The sequence below is a fragment of the Canis aureus genome, chromosome 4, assembly GCF_053574225.1.
Source record: "Canis aureus isolate CA01 chromosome 4, VMU_Caureus_v.1.0, whole genome shotgun sequence".
Classification (NCBI taxonomy): Eukaryota; Metazoa; Chordata; class Mammalia; order Carnivora; family Canidae; genus Canis; species Canis aureus.
Window position 1 is genome coordinate 9,166,182 of NC_135614.1, and position 20,075 is coordinate 9,186,256.

Genomic DNA, 20,075 nt, shown 5'->3' on the forward strand with positions numbered 1-20,075 from the left:
TTTGAGCCGGAAGACCTACAATATAGAGTCGCAAACGTCGTATGTTTGAGGTATGAACTAAGCAGGTAACACAGGTCACAGACCGAAAAAGAAAAGGGAACAATCCTTGGTTGGTCTGTCCCCAAACATGAAAATGTAGTATGTAGAGAAAGATTTAAAAAATCACAGTTTGCTAAGTCTAAAAGATTGAAGGAGCAATGGGATGCTGCAGATAGTGTTATGCAGTCTAAAGTTCATAAAAATATTAAATAAATTCAATTCCACTAATATAGCAGACAAAAATCCAAAGAATCTATAGAGTATCATCCAATCTTGAGGTCAAAGGATAAAACAAACAGTAGGTTATTGAGTGAATGCCCATTGTGTGCACGATGCTAGAGCAGACAAGCATCTCACTGCCTTAGCACTCTGAATTTAAAATGAGACTCTTTCAATCACCACACTCCCATGTCCCATGCGTTGGTTTCTGGCTAATAAGAGCAGAGCTCTGATCCTGGGTGTCTCCCCATCTCTTATCTGTGGTCGCTCAAATCCAAGTACAGATCACCTAAAACTTCTACCTCCTGACCCCATTTCCAGTTTGAGCTGAGGGTAGAGACTTAGTTGGTTGGTACTGAAGATCCACCCCTGAGATGCTCCAAGAAGATAATATGTCTCCCATTGGTCCATCGTTACAATATCATTGGCATTGTTTCCCAACTAACCTCCCATCCTCCACCTCTGCCCGTATCCTATTGTTTTCTTTCCTTGTAACTGTGGAAAATGCATGTAACATGAAATTCACCATCTTAACCATTTTTAATGCCAGTCCCATGGCATTAAGTACATTCATATTGCTGTGCAACCATTGGCACCACCTGTCCAAGACCTCTTCATCTTATAAACCAAAACTCCAGATCCCCATTTACCCCATCCTTCCCCCAACCCCTGGCAACTGCCATTCTACTTTCTGTCTCTATGAATCCCTAGGAACTTCATATAAGTGGAAGCATAGTATTTGCCTTCTTTGTGACCGGCTTATTTCACTCAGTATAATGTCCTTAAGGTTCTTCCAAGTTGCACCATGTGTCAGAATTTCCTTCCTTCTTAAGTTTGTATAGCACTCCATTGTGTGGATGGAGTACATGTGGCTTATCCATTCATCTGTAGATGGACACTTGGGTTGCTTCCACTTTTGGCTGTTGTGAAAAATGTTGTTTTGAACATCACTTTGAGGTCCTTATTTTAATTCTTTTGAATATATAGCCAGAAGTGGAATTGCTTGATTGCATGATGATTCTATTTTTAATGTTGTGAAGACCCACAGTGCTTTTCCACAGTGGTCCAGCACCCAATTCTTAACACAGAAGTCAAAGTGATTCTTTAAAACGTGGTCAGATTATGTTGCTGCTTTGCTTAAAACCTTCCAATGGCCACACTGCAGTCAGACAGAAGCCCGAGTGCTTATAAAGGTGTGCAAGGTCCTCCAAGACGTTTCTCCCTGACTTTGTCCTCTACTATTCTCCCCTACCCTGGCCTGCTGGCTGCCCTCTGAACATGTGAGGCACATCCCCACTGCAGGCCTTCATGTGGCTGCTCTCTTGGCTTCCATCTCACTGCACAATGGGTTGATCTTAGCTTATGCATTATAGCTCTTACCATCCTACAACATAGTAAGGACGTAACTTGAGAATTAATTATGTTTGCCATTTCTTATCTATCTCCCCATGCCCACCTCTACTAGAACATCAACTTCACAGAAATCCTAAGCATTTCAAACAGTATCTGGAATATAAGAGGCATTCAAACACCTGCTGAATAAATGAATATTCACGTTCCCCCAGAGTTCTGCTGAGAACATTCTCCTCAAACACTAAGTATCCCAGTCTAAAACTATTTTCTGGGGATCCCTGGGTGGCGCAGCGGTTTGGCGCCTGCCTTTGGCCCAGGGCGCGATTCTGGAGACCCAGGATCAAATCCCACATCGGGCTCCCAGTGCATGGAGCCTGCTTCTCCCTCTGCCTATGTCTCTGCCTCTCTTTCTCTCTCTGTGACTATCATAAATAAATAAAAATTAAAAAAAAATAAATCTTTAAAAATAAATAAATAAATAAATAAATAAAACTATTTTCTGTACATTCTGACATCATAAGGAATTATGCAGGCTACTGAAAAATATTGTAAATATTTTTCAAATATTGTTAATATTGTAAATATTAAATATTGTTCAAAACCAAAAGCCAGATTTCACATTTTCAGCTACCCAAAGTGATGTGGAGAACAAAAGCAAAAGACATATAAGAAAAATAATCAAATTTCCTTTGCAGTCCACTGACAAGTACTTGAGACAAGCAGGGTGACCTTCCTCCAGGAACTCAACTGCCTCAACGTGAATACTTTGCTAGAGGCAAAAAGCGACCCCAGCTTGACATTAGCTTGACTTCCAGGATTCTGTAAGTCTTCTTTAACATATAAAAATCCCTTCAGAAACTTCCTTTACCTCTACCCCCCAACAAAGATATATGTTATTAATCATCCTCCAAACATATGGCCCACTGATATACATCTGAAAGGTTTCATGACTAAGAATTTACTAGCAGTAAATGACTCCTCAAGGTCCTAGAAACCTTGCTTCCAAATTTCTTAGACTTACACTCTCCCCAAACCCCTTCCAACTTAAAAGCATATAATCAGTCACTCCTCAAACCCAATGAGGCTCTTTCTGCCCATGGGTCCTGTCTCCATGCTTTAATAAAACCACCTTTTTGCACCAAAGACATCTCAAGATTTCTTTCTTGACCCTTCGCTCCTGAACCCCATACATCACAACACAAACTTTTAGGACGATACTCACTGAATATAGACGTATTCAGTTTACTGGAGAATATTTTCAAGTTGTGATGGCTTTTGCCACCTTGCTGTTATGGGGACTTGGATGGGCAAGCTCAGGTAATAAGAATACTCTGAACCAGGGGGTAGGGATGGGAGGGCAGTCCAAGAACTCATCCAAGCCCATAAAACAGTCTAAACTCACTCCATTGTTTAGAACCTAAACCAAGATTTGCACTCAGGTGTTCAAGACCCATACTCTTCCTGGAAGTCACGTTGTCTTCCATAGATGCTCCCTGTTACCCTCCATTCCTGTCTCGAGACCGTAGGTTCCAGGTGGTATGGACCCAACTTCAAGGGTCCCTGCCTCAGGCAGGGGGAGTCCACTTCCAGAGCACCTGATAGCCTCCTGCCTTAACTCTGTGCTGCATCTAGACTTCTGGCCCCTGAGTGGTTCCTGGCCACCACTCTGGGCCAATCTGGAACTTTCATGTGATATCTACTGGTTTTTCCCAGACACGCTAGCCTTGCCCAGCCCACACTTACAACTCTGCCCCTGACAACTGCTCCTCATACTTCAACTCAATACAATTTTCCATGAAGGATTTTCACAGAACACATTTCTTCCTGCCTTTCAAAAGAACCTCATAAAGATCAAAATGATCAGAGGTGACAAATTGGCCTGGCAGACAAGGAAAGCATATTCAAAAAGTAATGAGGAATATTGAAAATGGGCACAAACACCGCTGAGCTTTCAACCCCTCTTTGTGGAATGAGATTCCTACCAGCCCTCCAGCCAACTCCACCCATCTCTCTCTTTTGGACTTCACGGGTGGCTGGCCAAAGCTCTCATTTCTCTGAGCATCCTTCCCCTGCTCACCTGCAGCTGCCGCTTCTCCTGAAGAAGCCAGTCTCGTCTGGTGATGGACACACGCAGGGTGTCCTGAGCAGTGGGCTCCCACAGCTTCGGCTCCATCCTGGGGGTGGTATGGGGGTCATCACTGCAGGCCCTTAAAGTACAATATGCATGTTAATACAGATGTGAAGAAACTGAAATCCTTGGAGCTACAAAACTGTCCAGAGAAAGAAATTTCACAAAGTGGCCGCCAGCTGTTCTCATCTTTGGCGGGTCAGAGGAACTAGGTCCCTAAAGTAAGTTTCTGTTTTAATTACATTCTGTTGGGGATTTTGCTTTTACCCAAAGCCAAACTGCTATTTTTAGGCCTGCCCTGTCCCGTCCTATGGCCCCTAATCACATATACTATCTACGTGCTGACACTGTCCAATGCACACCAGATTTTAAAGACTTCGAATGAAAACAAAGAGTGCAAAATATTTCTATAATTTTTGTGTTTATCACATATTGGAATGATCATATTTTCGATGAACTGGGTTGCATTAAATATATTGTAAAATTAACTTCACCTGTTTCTTCTTGCATCTATTTAGTGTGGCTACTGGATAATCTGAAATCATGTCTATGGTTTGCATTGTATTTTATTGGACAGTGCTGGCTTGATCATTCAGACAGAGCCAAATGCCAGGGGCCGGTCGTGGCTGCAGAGATTAAAAAGAGCTGTGACTGATCCACAGATGCTTGGGGTCAGAGCTTCTCAGAAAAGGCTTGCTAAAAGACTGTCAAAAACCACTTAAAATCTGGCTCTGTCAGGAGCTGGCACATTTGGTCAAAGCAGTGCTGGGGGAAATGCAGCACAGGCTTGATTGAGGCTTTGCAGGGGTCTTGAAGACATTTACCCTTAACGGATGACAAATTCATCCTTAAAGTATTCAATTTCTAACTCGATGCAGTTGGACAGAAAAAAAATATATACCCCAAGCAAAAATTTATGTCAAACCTATGTCAACCATTCAGGGAAACTAAGTTTAGGAAAACATCACCAACTAAAAAAGCGAATGACAAGTTGGGAAAAATAATACTGGCCATGTACCATAAAAAGGAAAAATATTTCTAATTTCAAGAGTCCTATCGAACCAAGAAGATAAAGACGAACACATCTATCAGAAATTCAAACAGGTGTGCATAGGTGGCTAAGTCGGTTAAGTGGCCAGTGGCCGACTCCTGGTTTCAGCTCAAGTCATGATCTCTGGGTCCTGGGATCAAGCCCCACATCAGGCTCCCTGCTTGGCAGGGAGTCTGCTCAAGGATTCTCCCTCTCCCTCCCCCTGCTCATGCTCCTTCTCTCTCTCTGTCTCTCTCTCTCTCTTTCTCTCTCTCTAACATGAATGAATAAGTCTTTTTAAAAATCCAACCAAAGGGGCGGCCCCGGTGGCCCAGTGGTTTAGCGCCACCTTTGGCCCAGGGTGTGATCCCAGAGAGCCAGGATTGAGTCCCACGTCGGGCTCCCTGCATGGAGCCTGTCTCTCTCTCTGTTTCTCTCTCTCTCTCTCTGTGTCTGTCATGAATAAATAAATAAAATCCTTTTAAAAAAATAAAAAATAAATTAAAATCCAACCAAAGGAATTACAAAGAGTTAAGGAAAATGTTTACCATCAAAAACACTTTTCAATGCAAATCCAAACACCACAAAATATCACTTTTCACTTAAGTGGCAAATGTTTTCAGGGACCATCATTGCTTGGTGAGAGAAGGGAAAAGGAATTTAGCATAAAATACAACATAACTTCGGATCCTATATTCCCACTTCTAAGAATTCATCATATGTAAATAATTACAGATGTGCACAAAGGTTAGCTATAAAAATAACACATTTTTTAGTAGCCCCAAACTGAAAACACACAATTGTGTCCCCAAATGAGGAGCAAAGCAGTAAGCCATGGCACAGCTACACAAAGAAGGGTTATGCAGCCACTAAAATTAGGTCACCAAAGAAGATGTAACCACTGGAAAATGATCTCTATCTATTGCTATTTTTTTCAGTCAGCTATTATGATAATATGTAGAATACAAAACAACTATTGTAAAAAAATGTATACAAAATATAGGAAAACATCCACCAAAATGTTATCAGCTCTCACCTCTGGGTCATAGAATTATTTCTTTTGGCCAATTTTTTATTTTCTAAGTTTTCTATAATGAGCATATGTTATTTCTAATACTACAGTGGAAATGCTTTCTACCATATACATTAAGTAGCCATACTATTGACTTAAATAGTTTCACATAGCCAATTGTCATAGCCCTTGGACAAAATAGACATGTCTGTTTGAAATAAATCACATTTCATATGTAAAAGATCAAGGGCAAAGTAGGTGTCTATAGCTTCTGATAGTCTGAGGCATAAAGGACACCTGTCCCTTCCTCCCCTGGAATCTCCTTCCAGATAGCTGGAACTTGGCTGCCACATGTATTGACTTCAGGGCTCATCAAGCAGGAACATGAAGCTTCCCGTTCTTATTTGTGCAATCATATAGAGCCTCACTCCCTCCATGTTTCTCAGAAAAGAAAATGAGCAACTCATTTTTTTAGATTCCATTTATGAATGGATTTATATGGTATTTGTCTTTCTCAGTATAACTTATTTCACTTAGCATAATACCCTCTATGTCCATCCACAGTCACAAATGGCACAATGTCATTCTTTTTGATGGCTGCCTAATATTCCTGTGTGTGTGTGTGTGTGTGTGTGTGTGTGTACACCACATTTTTCTTAACCATTTGTGTGTTTATGGACATTTAGGCTGCTTGGCTATTGTAAATAATACTGCAATAAACATAGAGGTACATACATCTTTTCAGGTTAGTGTTCTCCTTTTTTCTGGGTAAATATCCAATGAATAAACAAACAAAAAGCAGAATCAGACCTATAAATACAGAGAATGAACTGATGGTTGCCAGAGGGGTGGGGGTGGGATGTTGGGCTAAATGGGTAAAGGAGAGAGGGAGGTACAGGCCTCTAGTTACAGGATAAGTAAGTCACAGGATACAAGACAGCACAAAGAACACAGTCAATGATATCGTAATTGCCATGTAATAGGATGGATGGTAGCTACACTTGTGGTAAACTTAGCATAATGTATAAACTTGTCAAATCACTAAATCATACACCTGAAACTAATGTAGCATATTGCATCAGCTGTAAGAGGAAGGAAGGAAGGAAGGAAGGAAGGAAGGAAGGAAGGAAGGAAGGAAGGAAGGAAGGAAGGAAGGAAGGGAGGGAGGGAGGGAGGGAGGGAGGGAGGGAGGAAGGAAATGAGTAACTCATCCTAACATCTGTGCTGTTCATCTCCTTTCACTTCCAGCCCATTTCATTCATTCATTTAGAAAAAGAAAACACTATTAAGCCCACCCATCCTGTGCTGTGGTTCGTCCTTGGTGCTAGGGACCCAGCAGTAAACAAGACTTGGTTCCCGCACAAGAGCAGGGAAGGCAAACACACCAAAAGGAAAATACAAGGTAATAGACAAATGCTCAACCCAAGGTTCAAACCAATTATTATAGGAGTTCCAAGGTAAGAGTGAGTCTCCCACTTCCTAAATCTTAACGTGGCATTTACAAATGAGTGAGCCCACCAAGCACCGCAATGAAGCAGCACTACTATTTTTAGAAACAATGGTAGAAAATATGTCACCTCAGCTCTTCTAAGTTCGGAAGCAGCAGCTACAGAAAAGGGAACCTTGCTGGTATTCGTGGGCCTGACACAGATTCGGGTTCTCTGAATAATCTCAAAACCACTTACTTATTGTAACAGACCTTGCAATTTAGAAATTTATTTTAGGACCTGTTACTCTGATTCATGTGTGTAAAGGCAAATCACAGTAATAATTGTAAAAAAAAATGCTTAATCTGATGATAATAAACTAGTACGAACGGAGAATTTTCTGTACACTGGACACATCACTTTTAGCACACTCACTTCTCACTACAGACCAAGGAGGAACATATTATTATCACAGTTTTGTCACTGAGGAAGCAGTGGCAGAGGAGATTCAGTGACTTGCTCTTGGCCACCAGGAGAACCAGCAGAAGAATCGAGGGGTCAGGGATGCATCCTACTGATCCCCACTTTCTGGCCTTTCCTGGACAGTGTGCCATTTGGGCTCTTGGCAAGATTATCAGCTCCGTTTCCTCCTAGTTTCTAGGCCTGTGCCACCCACACCCACAGATTAAGTCCCCTTGCTATTGAGCAGGGCCAGCTGAGAATGACAGGGAGGGAGGTGACCAGGGTTTGAGTACTAGTCCTACCTTTTTCTTGCTACGTGTCCTTGGATTTATCAAAGCTCTCTGAACCTTACCTTCCTCGTTTTTAAAATGAGGATGGTGATGAAAACAATGATGCCTTCCCTGTGTGGCTGATTATGGGGGTCACCATCAGTTCATTCACCAAATGAGCACTGTGCCCCTGCTCTGTGCAGGCCCCACCCTTGCATCAGGTGTGAGGAAGGAGGCAGAGCCCCTCTAACCTCAGGGAGATGCCTGTTTGCTGTCCCTCAAGTCCCCATACTTGCAGGGAACATGAGATCTGTGTGCATGTCCAGTGGACAGTGTCCTCTCCAGGGTAATGAAGATGAAAAAGAAAATGTTTCTGAGGATCTTCACATGGATCAGAAGAGGAAGTCTCTAGAACAAAACCATCATCAGCTATTGCCATCTGTGGGAATGGGACATGCTTCCTATCCCTGGGCTCCAGGGTCTTGGCCATCATAGCCACTCTCTCCGGAATGAGAGCCTAAGGAAGGGAGAGACCCAGCTTCACTTCGTGTGGTTCCCAGTGCTCACACTGAGTAGGGGCTTAGCAAATATGTGTTGAATGATTTAATGAGCCCACGGCCTAGAAAATCCAGAAGTCGTTTACATTCAGCTTTCTGTTGCATTTGGATCATTTCTTTGCACTAATTTATTTCTCCATTTGCTCTGCTTATGCAAATACTAAGAGTTTCCTGAATTTCCTAAATAGATACCATCTGGGTCAGGTTGGGAGTTACTGAAGGAAATCAACATAGAATTGAAAATTAGCTACAGAGGAGCTACAGGTGCAGAACTGGGAATTCTCCATATTATTGTTAATCACATTCATTACTTAATCCATAAGAAAAGCCCCTGTGATTAACCAAAACTCCTCTCTCTGTCTCATACACTTTGACTCCAGGTGTAGAAAGTCATCCACAGATGGCTGTGTGGCAGCCCCAGGACACACTGTAGCTCCGTAATGAAGCGGGGGACAGGTTTCCATCATTGAGATGTTCAGTCCTCTGAGCCATACTCCCTCTTCCTTCTATCATGTTGCTCCCTTTATATTTAATAATTCTCCATGTGTAATCCCTAATGTCAGTACAAATTAGCATTGCTGCTATAAACTAATCAGTATGTAAGATGAGCAAATCCCTCAGGGGCCAGAATTAACAACACGAGGGTTGGAATGTTAGAACAGGCCTGGGTGCCAGCAGGGACTCGGGGTCTCTAAGATCCTGCTCTCCACCTCCCAGTTTCTTACAGGCCCCCATTGGGGCTGCTCAGTGCTGGAAATATCCTTTGGCCTTTCTCCTTTGTCTTTTCCACTAACCATTTAAAGGAAAAACCCAATTTGTTAAATAAGATCCTATTATCACTGAAACCAGTGAGAGCATATCTCATCCCAATGACCCCCATATACCACGTGACTTTTGTGCATGTGTAGTTCAGTAATAATGAGAAAAGAATGAAATGCCCTCTGGGAATCAACATTTCCAGAGCCAGGTGGTTAATGGGTGTGTGCCTGAGATGAACCTACATCACCACCTCCTCCCTAGCAGCACCCTGAATCCCTAGAGCCTCCAGCACCCTCCTTTTGCTCTAAGGGTTGCCTTCAGAAACATGGGGAGTGAGAATGCTATAGGGCAGAGGAGAGGCCGGACAATACACCTGCTAGGACATTCCGTATCAGAATGGCTCATGGAAGTGCCCATGGTTTAGACAGCTGTACGTATAACACAGAAGATCCCTTTCTCAGACAGGAATACCAGTCTTCACAATGCCAGAAAAAGTGCTATTTTGTGCCACTTCTGGAATCAAAGAATTTTAGTCAAGGAAAAAAAAAAACAACATTTACCAAGGCCAATGCTTTCATTATTACAGTTTGGAAAACTTGAGTTCAGATGACTATTTTGGGCAACAAGAGCCAAGTACAGCCCTTCTGAATACCTTTACTCATTGCTGCTCCCCATGGATGACCATTCAAACAAATTTATGTCATATGACTTCTGTGCTTCCATCCCTCCCTTTTTGGGAAGATGGTGAGAAAGAAGTGGTTTGGGCCAGTCATTGAGTCACTGAAGTATGGTTTAGGTCTGGAAATAGCTCTTCATCCAACAAAGTGTCATAAATTAGTAAGGCCACTGTGATAGTACAAATGCTGTAAAAATGCCTGGCATAATTCAGATAACTGTACAGTTCTGCCTATATATATATCTATGATTTGGGTCTGAAGAGTAAAGAGAATGGAGTAAAAGTCATATTCCTTAGGAAATCTAGCAACATTGTTTTATACAGTCTTACCCCACTCAGAAATGACTGTCCTGCAAAGAGGGGCACATGAATATTTGTTTGGGTTTATAACAGCTATGCTCAACACAATGGCTTTAGGACAGACTTCAGTTGAATTTGAGCAAAGAGGATGGCATGAGAGACCTTTATCTGGAAGATGATATTTATAACCCACTAATTCTAAAACAACTTCTGAGGAGTATTCTGTGGCTCATCCCATCTATTCTTCTCTTCTGTTCCTATCTCAAGTTGATGACAAAGGCTCAGTAGTGGGTTTCCTGGGAGTGCAACACACGCCATCCTAGTGACATCTGACTCCTGACCTTGAGTCTCAATTCAGGTTCAGAAACATACCCTGGTGTGTTCTGGTAAGAATAACCATTGTTACATCTTACCATAACATAGGCATCTTGTGTTATACCTCTGTAAAATGTGTCTATAATAGTTACTTTCTCAGCTTACACAATGTATCTCCATTCCCAGCTGTGAACTTAGAGCTGGTTGTCTCTTCCCTAAATACCATGGTGGGAAGGTCCTGACATGACAATAAAGAATCACATGTTTCAAAGGGAACAGAGGAAGACCTGGTCAGAGGAAAAATGACTCAGTCCAGAAGCATCACCAACTACAAACATTTATCTCCCCTGTTCCCACCTGAAAGGAAGTATGTGAGCAGGAAATATTTGGACAGGCAAACCAGAGCTCTGCCTTGATAAGCCCCATTGGAAAACCATTGTCTATCTTTGTTTTTAAACTTTGTTATATTTTGTCTACTTGTGCTTTAAGTTATCCACTGGGAAACAGTCTTTGATAAAGGATATTTTGCATGATGCCCTACACACACACACACACACACACACACAGACACACACACACGGAATTTAAGTTGTGAGTATGACCGATTTTAAAGTACATATTGGTGAAGGTCTGGTGGGAAAATACATGGGATATATAGTCAGAGAAATGCATAATATTAATGAGAAAATTATCAGTCATATGTGTGATAGTTGGCCAAACTTCTCTCTTAGGAGAAAGAAAAAAATAATTCTTTTGATTGAAGGAAAGATATAGCAGGAAGACGGACACCTGGGTGGCTCAGTGGTTGAGCATCTGCCTTCAGCTCAGGGCGTGATCCCGGAGTCCCAGGATTGAGTCCCACATCGGGTTCCCTGCAGGGAGCCTGCTTCTCCTCTCTCTGCCTATGTCTCTGTCTCTGTCTCTGTCTCTGTCTCTCTCTCTCTCTCTCTCTGTGCCTCTCATGAATAAATAAATAACATCTTTAAAAAAAAAGATATAGCAGGAATAGTTGCCCCTCTGTTCCCTTCTGATCATTGCTATAGCAGGATATTGAAATGTGATTTTCCAGTTGTTCCAGAATAAGAAGCTAAAGCTGAAGAACACAGGCCCAAACGCTCTACATTCTAAATTCTAACAGTAGAGTAGGGTGCCCTACCCTGGGGGCTACACAAGCAACGCTACCACAATCAACTAGCACTCAACACACACACCCGTTGGCCATGTAGGAAATAGAGTTTTCATGAAAGATGCTTCTTCTTCTCCTTTCCCCAGTCTCACATGGGGGCAAAGAGGGAATAAACGCTCCCACTCAAACTAAACAGAAACAAAAAAATCCAGTGGACCCGCTCATAAAGATTGGAAGTGTCCTGCAAGCAGGAAGATTGACATGTGATTCTCCTACATGAATGTCTTTCTAAATTTGGGTTGTCTTAATACAAAGTCTGAGACAAGGATCTGAGTTTGGGCTATTTTCTGGAGAAGTGAGTCCCAAGAAACTAAGAGTGAGGGAGCGAGATGCAGGAAAAGTCAGTAAAGGCACATTATTGAGCTGAGCACCATAGGGGCAACTAGGGCTTAATCCCACCAGGAATCATATCTGGAAAAAAACCTCCACATCTGAGGTATGTGGAACATACCTCAGAACTATCCCCATAGAGACTGGGTAGGCTGGCACATTTATCTACCAACTCCCACACCCTTGGGGACATTACCCACTCCCTGTCCTCACAAGCTTCACAGAAAGCCCCATGGCACATATCCCTGTTGGGTGCCTGAAGTGGACAAAACTTCCCGCAGCTGGAGTGAAAATAGGAGGGAGGCCAAGGGACTGGGACACAGGGGGCATCAAGTGTCTGTTGCAACATATACTTACACAACAGACTTTCTGATGTATCACTGGCCCTTCAACGGGGACAAAGAAACTGGAGAGCCATGGCAAGGCAGAGGGGGTCTATAACAAGGCAGCCTGAGTGCTGACCATTCAGTATGACAAAGACATGTGAACTTCCCATGAATCAAATAGACATTGCAAAAGTTACCTTCCCAAAAAGTGTGCCCATTGGACAAGGGGACCTACAGAAAGAGGCTAAGTAATATCTAAAAAGGGGTGGTTGCAATTCACATCAGGATCTGGGCAGTGGGGAAGGCCTGTGGTATTGTCTAGAGAACCCACACATGAGTGCCATAAGGCAATGAGCATGCCTATATGCACGAGGTGTCCCAGCCTGTTAGCCAGGGAAGCAGCAATGACCAGCAAGAAGAGGGTTACAGACAATGGACAGGGAGAGACTTGAAACAGATATATAATGAAAGTTTCAAACTAGACGGGGCTGGATGAACACTGGTAACTGAAAATGGCCCAAACATTTGTCTTATCTGCCCAAGATATTAAAAAAAAAAAATAGGACGATGTATTCAACAGAGCACAACAGAGACTGGAGAATAGTAAAACCACAGAGTGTTTGTTCCTCCACTAACTAGAGACACCCCTGAACCAGTTATCTTACTGAGCAGCTCAGGACCATCCACTAGGGTAAGACCACCAACCGGGCCAGGGTGCCACACCATGCGAGGGCTGATACCTGCCGTTAGAAAAGCCTGGTTAGCCCGTGAAGGCAGCAGCTGAAACTCTCTGGGCTGCAGAAAGGACCTGAAGAAACTGAGTGCGGTTCAGGGTGACACCACAAGACTCAGAGAACTACACTTGATCTCAGCCAAAAGGCTGAGAGGCAGTGAGTCTCAGAGAATTAAACAGTAGTTTTTAAAAAGTTGAACGCAGATTATTAAGAACAAAGTGACAATAAAAACTAAAAATGAAGTACAGCACCTGATTGTACTTGGGTGTTTACATTTCCTTAAATCTTATTCTAAACAAAATTTTCTTAACCTGAGATGCAAAGACACCCTCCCAAAAAAGATGCCCCCCCCAAGAGTGAATGGATAAGCCTCAGAAGACCTGCAAGTCTCTTGAAACTGCGTGCAATCATTTGCATGGTTGTACATACGTGGTTTGGTAATGGAAGGAGTCTATAGTTATCATCAGATTCTCAAATAATAGGGATCTCAAAAAGCACTTATTTGTGTTATTCATAAGTACTGAAAATTTCCCATGTTGGTACAACTATTTCATTTCTACAGGAAAAGCATCGTTCATCAGAAAGTATCCTATTTCCTCCATGATTCAGAGAGAGCTCCTGGCCTGTGAGAAACTTTTTGCCCTGGTCTGTCCTGGCTCCTCCAGGCTGTGTGAGCTCCGGCCCCACACCATGACCCCTGGTGGCCCCTGTGAGAACTGCAGCCACAGTCCCAGGTTTAGAGGAAACCCGAGTCCCAATAATTCTGTTGAGGACACGTCACAGGCTAGCTGGGCAGTTGGCGCATTGAAAGATAACTTTCTAAAGCTTATTAATAACTATATAATTCTGTTAATATGCATTAGAAAAATCTAAAAGTTGATTTTGAGTCATTATTTTCTTTTTTTAAAGATATTTATTTATTTATTTATTTATTTGAGAGAGAGCAGAGTGAGAAAGAGATCACAAGCAGGAGGGAGGGACAGAAGAAGAATGAGAAGCAGACCCCCTCCTGAGCAGAAAGCCCGATATAGGGCTCGATCCCAGGACCCCGGGATCATGACTTGAGCCTAAGGCAGACACTTAACCAACAGAGCCACCCAGGCGCCCTGAGTCATTATTTTCTTACTGTGTTAATAATAGGATGGGTGAATTTGGTGAAGAAAAGCCACAATTATACATAAATAACTGAAGTTTGGAAATAGTGATCCAATTCAACCCTCTCATTTTCTGATGAAGGTAGCGAAGTGTGAAGAAGTGAGGAAATTACGCCCAGTCATATATAGCTGGTAAGAAGAGAAGGGACCAGAAGGGAGGCTGTTGACCTGTAATCTAGGGTTCTATCAAGATACTACAAAAGTTCTTCTTGCTGGAAATGTTGGAAAAAGGGCTGAAGGAGCATTTTATCTAGGGCAACTGAACCACATTAGAGTGAAGATTCTCTCTCTCTCTCTCCATAGATATTCACATGTATCTTTGTGAACCTGTATATAGATACATCCACATATGATCATATTCATTCATTCAATGAATGTTTATGGAATACCTATTTGGAGTCAGCCACTGTTCTAGTCTTCAGGAATAAAAAGATAAATACAGGGCAGCCCTGGTGGCTCAGCGGTTTAGCACCGCCTTCAGCCCAGGGCGTGATACTGGAGACCCGGGATCGAATCCCATGTCAGGCTCCCTGCATGGAGCCTGCTTCTTCCTCTGCCTGTGTCTCTCTCTCCCTCTCTCTCTCTCTCTCTCTCTCTCATAATTAAATAAATATAATCTTTAAAAAAAAAGATAAATACAACCCAGTCTTGTTCTCAAGGAGCTCACAGTCTGAAGAGTAGACTAATATTCAAGGAAATAGATTTATTTATTTAAGACCCAAGGCAGGGATGAGGTAATTAAATGTGCTCCAGTAATTCAAGAGGGAGATGATGTGACTTCAGGACAAGGCTTCAAAAGGATGGTAGCTGAGCTGAATCTCAAAGAAAGAGTAAGAGGTAATTAACAGTGGGGCATGTGCAAGATCATAGAATCCAGAGACATTCACAACATGTAGGTGATTTCTAATACTTCAGTGAGTGTGGATTGCAGCTGGTGAAGGGCTAGTCAAATTCTGGGCTGCTGAGAAGCAGAGCAGGAGCTGGATTGGAAAAGTTTTGGATGACATGCTAAGTAATCAGCATGGATGCTGAGGACAATTGGGCATGACATGATATTTCCACTTGTGGTGCTGTGGAGGGTGAATGAGAGGGAATAATGTTGGAATCAAAAACACCAGCAAGGAGACCACTGTGATAATCCAGATTAGAATCTCTGAGGGGCGTCTGGGTGGCTCAGTTGGCTGGGCATTTGATTCTTGATTTCGGCTCAGGTCATGATCTCAGGGTCATGAGATCAAGTCCCACATTCGGTTCTGTACTGAGCATGGAAGCTGTTTAAGATTTTTCTCTCTGCCCCCTGCCACACACACACACACACACACACACACACACTCAGATGGGCACGTGTTCTCTCTCCAAAAAAAAGAAAGAAGAAGAAAGAAAGAAAGAAAGAAAGAAAGAAAGAAAGAAAGAAAGAAAGAAAGAAATTCTGAGTGACATATGAGTGAGCAACGTAAGTGGGAATGAGATAAGGTTAGACAATAGGATGAACAATGAAATTGGAAGTAAGTTAAAAGGAGGGGCCATGTATGTCTCAGAGTTCCTACCTGGGTAACTGGGTAAATGACATAAGTCACTGAGGTTGGGGCTGTAGGAGAGGGGGCTGGTTGAGGAGAAGGCCAATAAATCTAATAATTTAAAGATAAATTTAGTAAAGGCAAAGATAAAAGATAGTAAATTTTTTAGGATAGGATAAAGATATACTAAACTTAATAAAAGTCAGGGAGATGTTCAATAAAAGCCAAATGGTAGACTGGAACTCTGGAGAGGGATCAAGGCTATGGATATCAAATTAGTATGTTAATGGTGCTGGAAGCATGGAAGTATTTGAGATCACCCAGAATAAGAATATGTAAAGTGAGAAGACAGGATAGGCTACAACAGAAGACAGAGTAACAACCATATCAAGAAGACGGGGTGAGGAAAAGATGCTCACAAGAGGTTGAGAAGAATGGCCAGCAAGGTAGCAAGAAGACCAGGAAAGGGCAAGTCCTGAAAGCCTAGGGGAGAGAGTCTTGGGAACGAATATGATTGATTCAAAGTTCCAGACCATGCAGTGATACAGAGCAGAATATGAAGTGAAAATGCCCTTTAAATCTAACAGAACATTATTGCTGACTGTAGCAGTGATAGGGATAGAAATCAGATGACAGATAAAAATCAGGTCAGAGGGCAGCCCAGGTGGCTCAGTGGTTTAGCACCGCCTTCAGCCCGGGGCATGATCCTGGAGATCTGGGATGGAGTCCTATGTCAGGCTCCCTGTATGGAGCCTGCTTCTCCCCCTGCCTGTGTCTCTGCCTCTCTCTCTCTCTCTCTCTCTCTATTTCTCTCTCTCTCTCTCTCTCTCTCTCTCTGTGTGTGTGTGTGTGTCTCATGAATAAGTAAATAAAATCTTAGAAAAAAAAAAAAAAACAGGTCAGAAATCAGTTCATAGAGGTCAGATCCCATTCACTCCAAAGTGAACAGGAACTAAAAACACAGTGTGCAGGCAACCCCTTGAGGAAAGGGGCAAGGGATAACAGGTAACAAGGTAAGCTGACAGTTTACCTTGGCTTAATAAACGGTTAATAAAGGCCTATACTTTTATGGGGAACATATTAAATTGAGCTCTATGAAACTGACATCTTTATAAGTCACAGTCAGATATAAGGAATGTCAGATGGTATAACCTGAGTGAGGATGGGTGATACTGTGTTTTAGTTCATCGCATTCTCTGAGAAATTTGCCCAAGATCATAACTAACACATCGCTCTCCATTCAAATCACATGTAGGCTAAAAGACCATAATTGAAAACCCTTTGCCAGCTCAGACTCGGGCAGCTCAGCGAGCTAGTTCCAGGCTGGGACTCGCACCAGCCAGCTCTGCGCCCAGACTCAGCACCCACCTGCTAGGGTCTGCAACCTCTCCTGGGCGTAGCACAAATATAAATACAGATGACAATCATGCTGATCTCCATATAGATAGAGATATAAAATGGCTCTACCTCCTAGAATTGCCTTGAGGATTAAATGAGTTCCTGCCTGTCCATCGCAGGAGGAATAGGCAAGCAAAATGTGGCCACCCTCACAGCCTTCCAAAGGAAGAAAATTCTGACCCATGGCATGACATGGATGAACCCTGAGGACATTATGCTCAGTGAAACAAGGACAAATAGTGTGTGATTCCACTTACATGAGGTCTCCAGATGTCAAAATCAGAGAGACAGAAAGTAGGATGGTGGTTGGCTGGGGCTGAGAGCAGGATGGGGAGTGGGGAGTTCAGGTTTATTAAGGACAGAGTCTCAGTTTGGGAAGAAGACAAGAGTTCTCAAGACGGATGGTGGTGATGGTGGCACAACAATGTGGATGAACTTTATGTCTCTGATCTGTACACTTAAAAATGGCTGAAATGGGGGCAGCCCGGGTGGCTCAGCGGTTTAGCGCTGCCTTCAGCCCAGGGTGTGATCCTGGAGACCCGGGATCAAGTCCCACGTCAGGCTCCCTGCATGGAGCCTGCTTATCCCTCTGCCTCTCTCTCTCTCTCTCTCTCTCTCTCTGTGTTGTCTCTCATGAATAAATAAATAAAATCTTTTTAAAAAATGACTGAAATGGTAAATTTTATGTTACATACACTTTATCACAATAAAAATGAAAGAAATAGTTAATTCCTAAAGCACTTAGTAACTATTATGCAAATAGAAACTAAATACAAAAAGAAAAAAAAAGAAACTAAATACATTGAAGTAAATAGAAGCTCAATACATTGGCAGATGTTAAAAATGACTCAAGACAGGAACGAAAGACAAGAAAGAACCCCAAAGAACCAAAGAAAGAAAGAATTCAGTAAAAAGTCAAGTTGGGAAGGACCCCATGCGAGAAAAGGAGAGGAAATGAAGTGATATGTCAAAGTAGGATGAAAAAAAATGAATAGAAACAAGGAGGTGGAATCCATCTGCTCCTGAAGAAGCCCAGTAAAAGTTCACTTAACAAATATTTGTAAGGAAGCACCTACCAGGTGCCAGGCACTCGGCTACGTGCTACCAGCAAAACTGCAGGGCAAGAATATGAGAAAATAATTGGCATCACTGTTAAGACAGGCTGTAGGGAGGCACCAAGAGAAATTGAAAGTAGGATGCCATGTACACTTAATAAGAATGAGCCAGATAATCTTCCGATTATCTGGGCTACCTGGAAGTTGGAAATAAAATGTAACTGCTGTGGCCACGTTTACACCTAAGTAGAAGCAGACCTAACTGTGATCAGGTTAACAGCATTCATCACAAACCTGCTCGCTTGCAAGCCTTTACCCAGGAGAGAGGCAACAGGCAGGTAGATGAGAGCAGTTGTCCTCAGACTTTCCAGACACACCAGTGCCTGGGGCCCACCCCAGGGAGCCTGACTTGGTCGGTCTGGGTGGAAGCTGGACATTTAAAAACTCTCCAGGTGATTCCAACACACAGCCAGGATTGAGAGCCACTGAGTTAGAAAGAGCATTTGTTCCCTGTATACCACCGATCCCGGGGAAGCTCTGGGTAGCAGAAACAGCGAAGGTTGATCAGGAGCCGGAAGTGAGAGTCCATAAGCATCAGGCAGAGAGGACCACCTGTGGATCTTACAGGCTTAACACATGACAGAAGGCCAAGCAGCTCCTGACAAGACGAAGTCCACCCACCCTCAAGAAGGTTTGCTTCCCAGAGGAAGCTTAGCACCCAGACCCTTGGGGAGGGTCTCTCCCTGTCAATTAGTAGAAATTGCTTCTCAGGGGAGCATGACCCACACCAGTCGCTCACTCTGGAGGCACCCTCACCTGCCTGACCAACAAATGAATGCTTCCCAGGAAAAAGCAGCTGAGGGTCTTCCTAGCAAAACCACTCCCAGCTCTTCACTACGTGGGAGCCAGGACAGCAAAGTGGGGGCGATCCCAAGTACTCACGGAGTGGCCCCATGGCACACGGCTGCTTGGGCCTGTGCGTGCAGGTGGCCCAGGAGGCTGCAGAGGGCTGGCTGCCTGGAAGGAAGCTGGAAGTGCAGGCTGTTCTTCTCTTTCTCCAGCTCTTCCAATCTGTGTCTTAATGCCTCAGCTGGAAAACGAAAATGTGAGAGAGAGGAATAAAAAACCGTGTAACTCAAGGTGGGCAACCCCAGCCAGTGTTCACCTTAATGACTGAACACAATGGCCCCTGCTTCCCTGGCCAGCACCTTTGTCTCTCAGCTGGTGCTTTGAAGAATCTTCCTTTTAGTGACGTCACAGCCTCTCTGTTTTTTATTCTTCCTCGAGTTAGAATGTACAGTTTATGTATTTATAGCATGGTCCTAATTATGATCATCCCGTAGGAGGGTACGTATTAATTATTTTTAAAACCATGGTCTTCACTTGGGAGAAAACTTGCTTAGTTTGATGAGTTTTATGTCTATAATTGAAAAATGTCGGTGCCCGCACTTGGATTTTAAGAATGTTTCCTTAGAAACTGCCCATCAAGATAGAATCAGGTACAATTATTAAAGGCATAGAAGCGATGTTCCAGTTCTATGTTGCAGATGACCGTATAGCCACCTCTGTTATAAGGAGGGGTCTTATTATTTTTTTAATGACCTTAAGTTTCCCCAGACAAGGTACAATACAGAATCACTGTAAAACAATTTTTATCTAACAAAGCAAACTTCAGAAATTGGAATCCTCTCAAATGAGAACTTACCTTCATAACCAAACACCTAAAGAATGGGAAAGTCTCCCATAAAGCTATTTTTGCAGAAATATAAGGACTGAGTGTATAAATACCATCCATCAGATCTTCCCTCCTGCTAATCCTTGCAAGGTGA

The 20,075-nt window shown here is 42.9% G+C and overlaps 1 protein-coding gene across 9 annotated transcripts in view; it reads right to left on the reverse strand.

The window, feature by feature from the left end:
* Positions 1–20,075, reverse strand: part of DISC1 (DISC1 scaffold protein) — a 354,242-nt gene that overhangs the window by 228,986 nt on the left and 105,181 nt on the right. For all 9 annotated transcript variants that reach the window (XR_013377586.1, XR_013377585.1, XR_013377587.1 and 6 more), the window contains exons 4-5: positions 19,189–19,336; positions 3,689–3,818 (exon numbers count right to left, since the gene is read on the reverse strand). Coding sequence is in view for 6 of the 9 variants with exons in the window: in XM_077894502.1 (XP_077750628.1) it covers positions 3,689–3,818; positions 19,189–19,336 (278 nt within the window). In the remaining 3 variants the exon portion in view is untranslated. The remainder of the gene's footprint in view (positions 1–3,688; positions 3,819–19,188; positions 19,337–20,075) is intronic.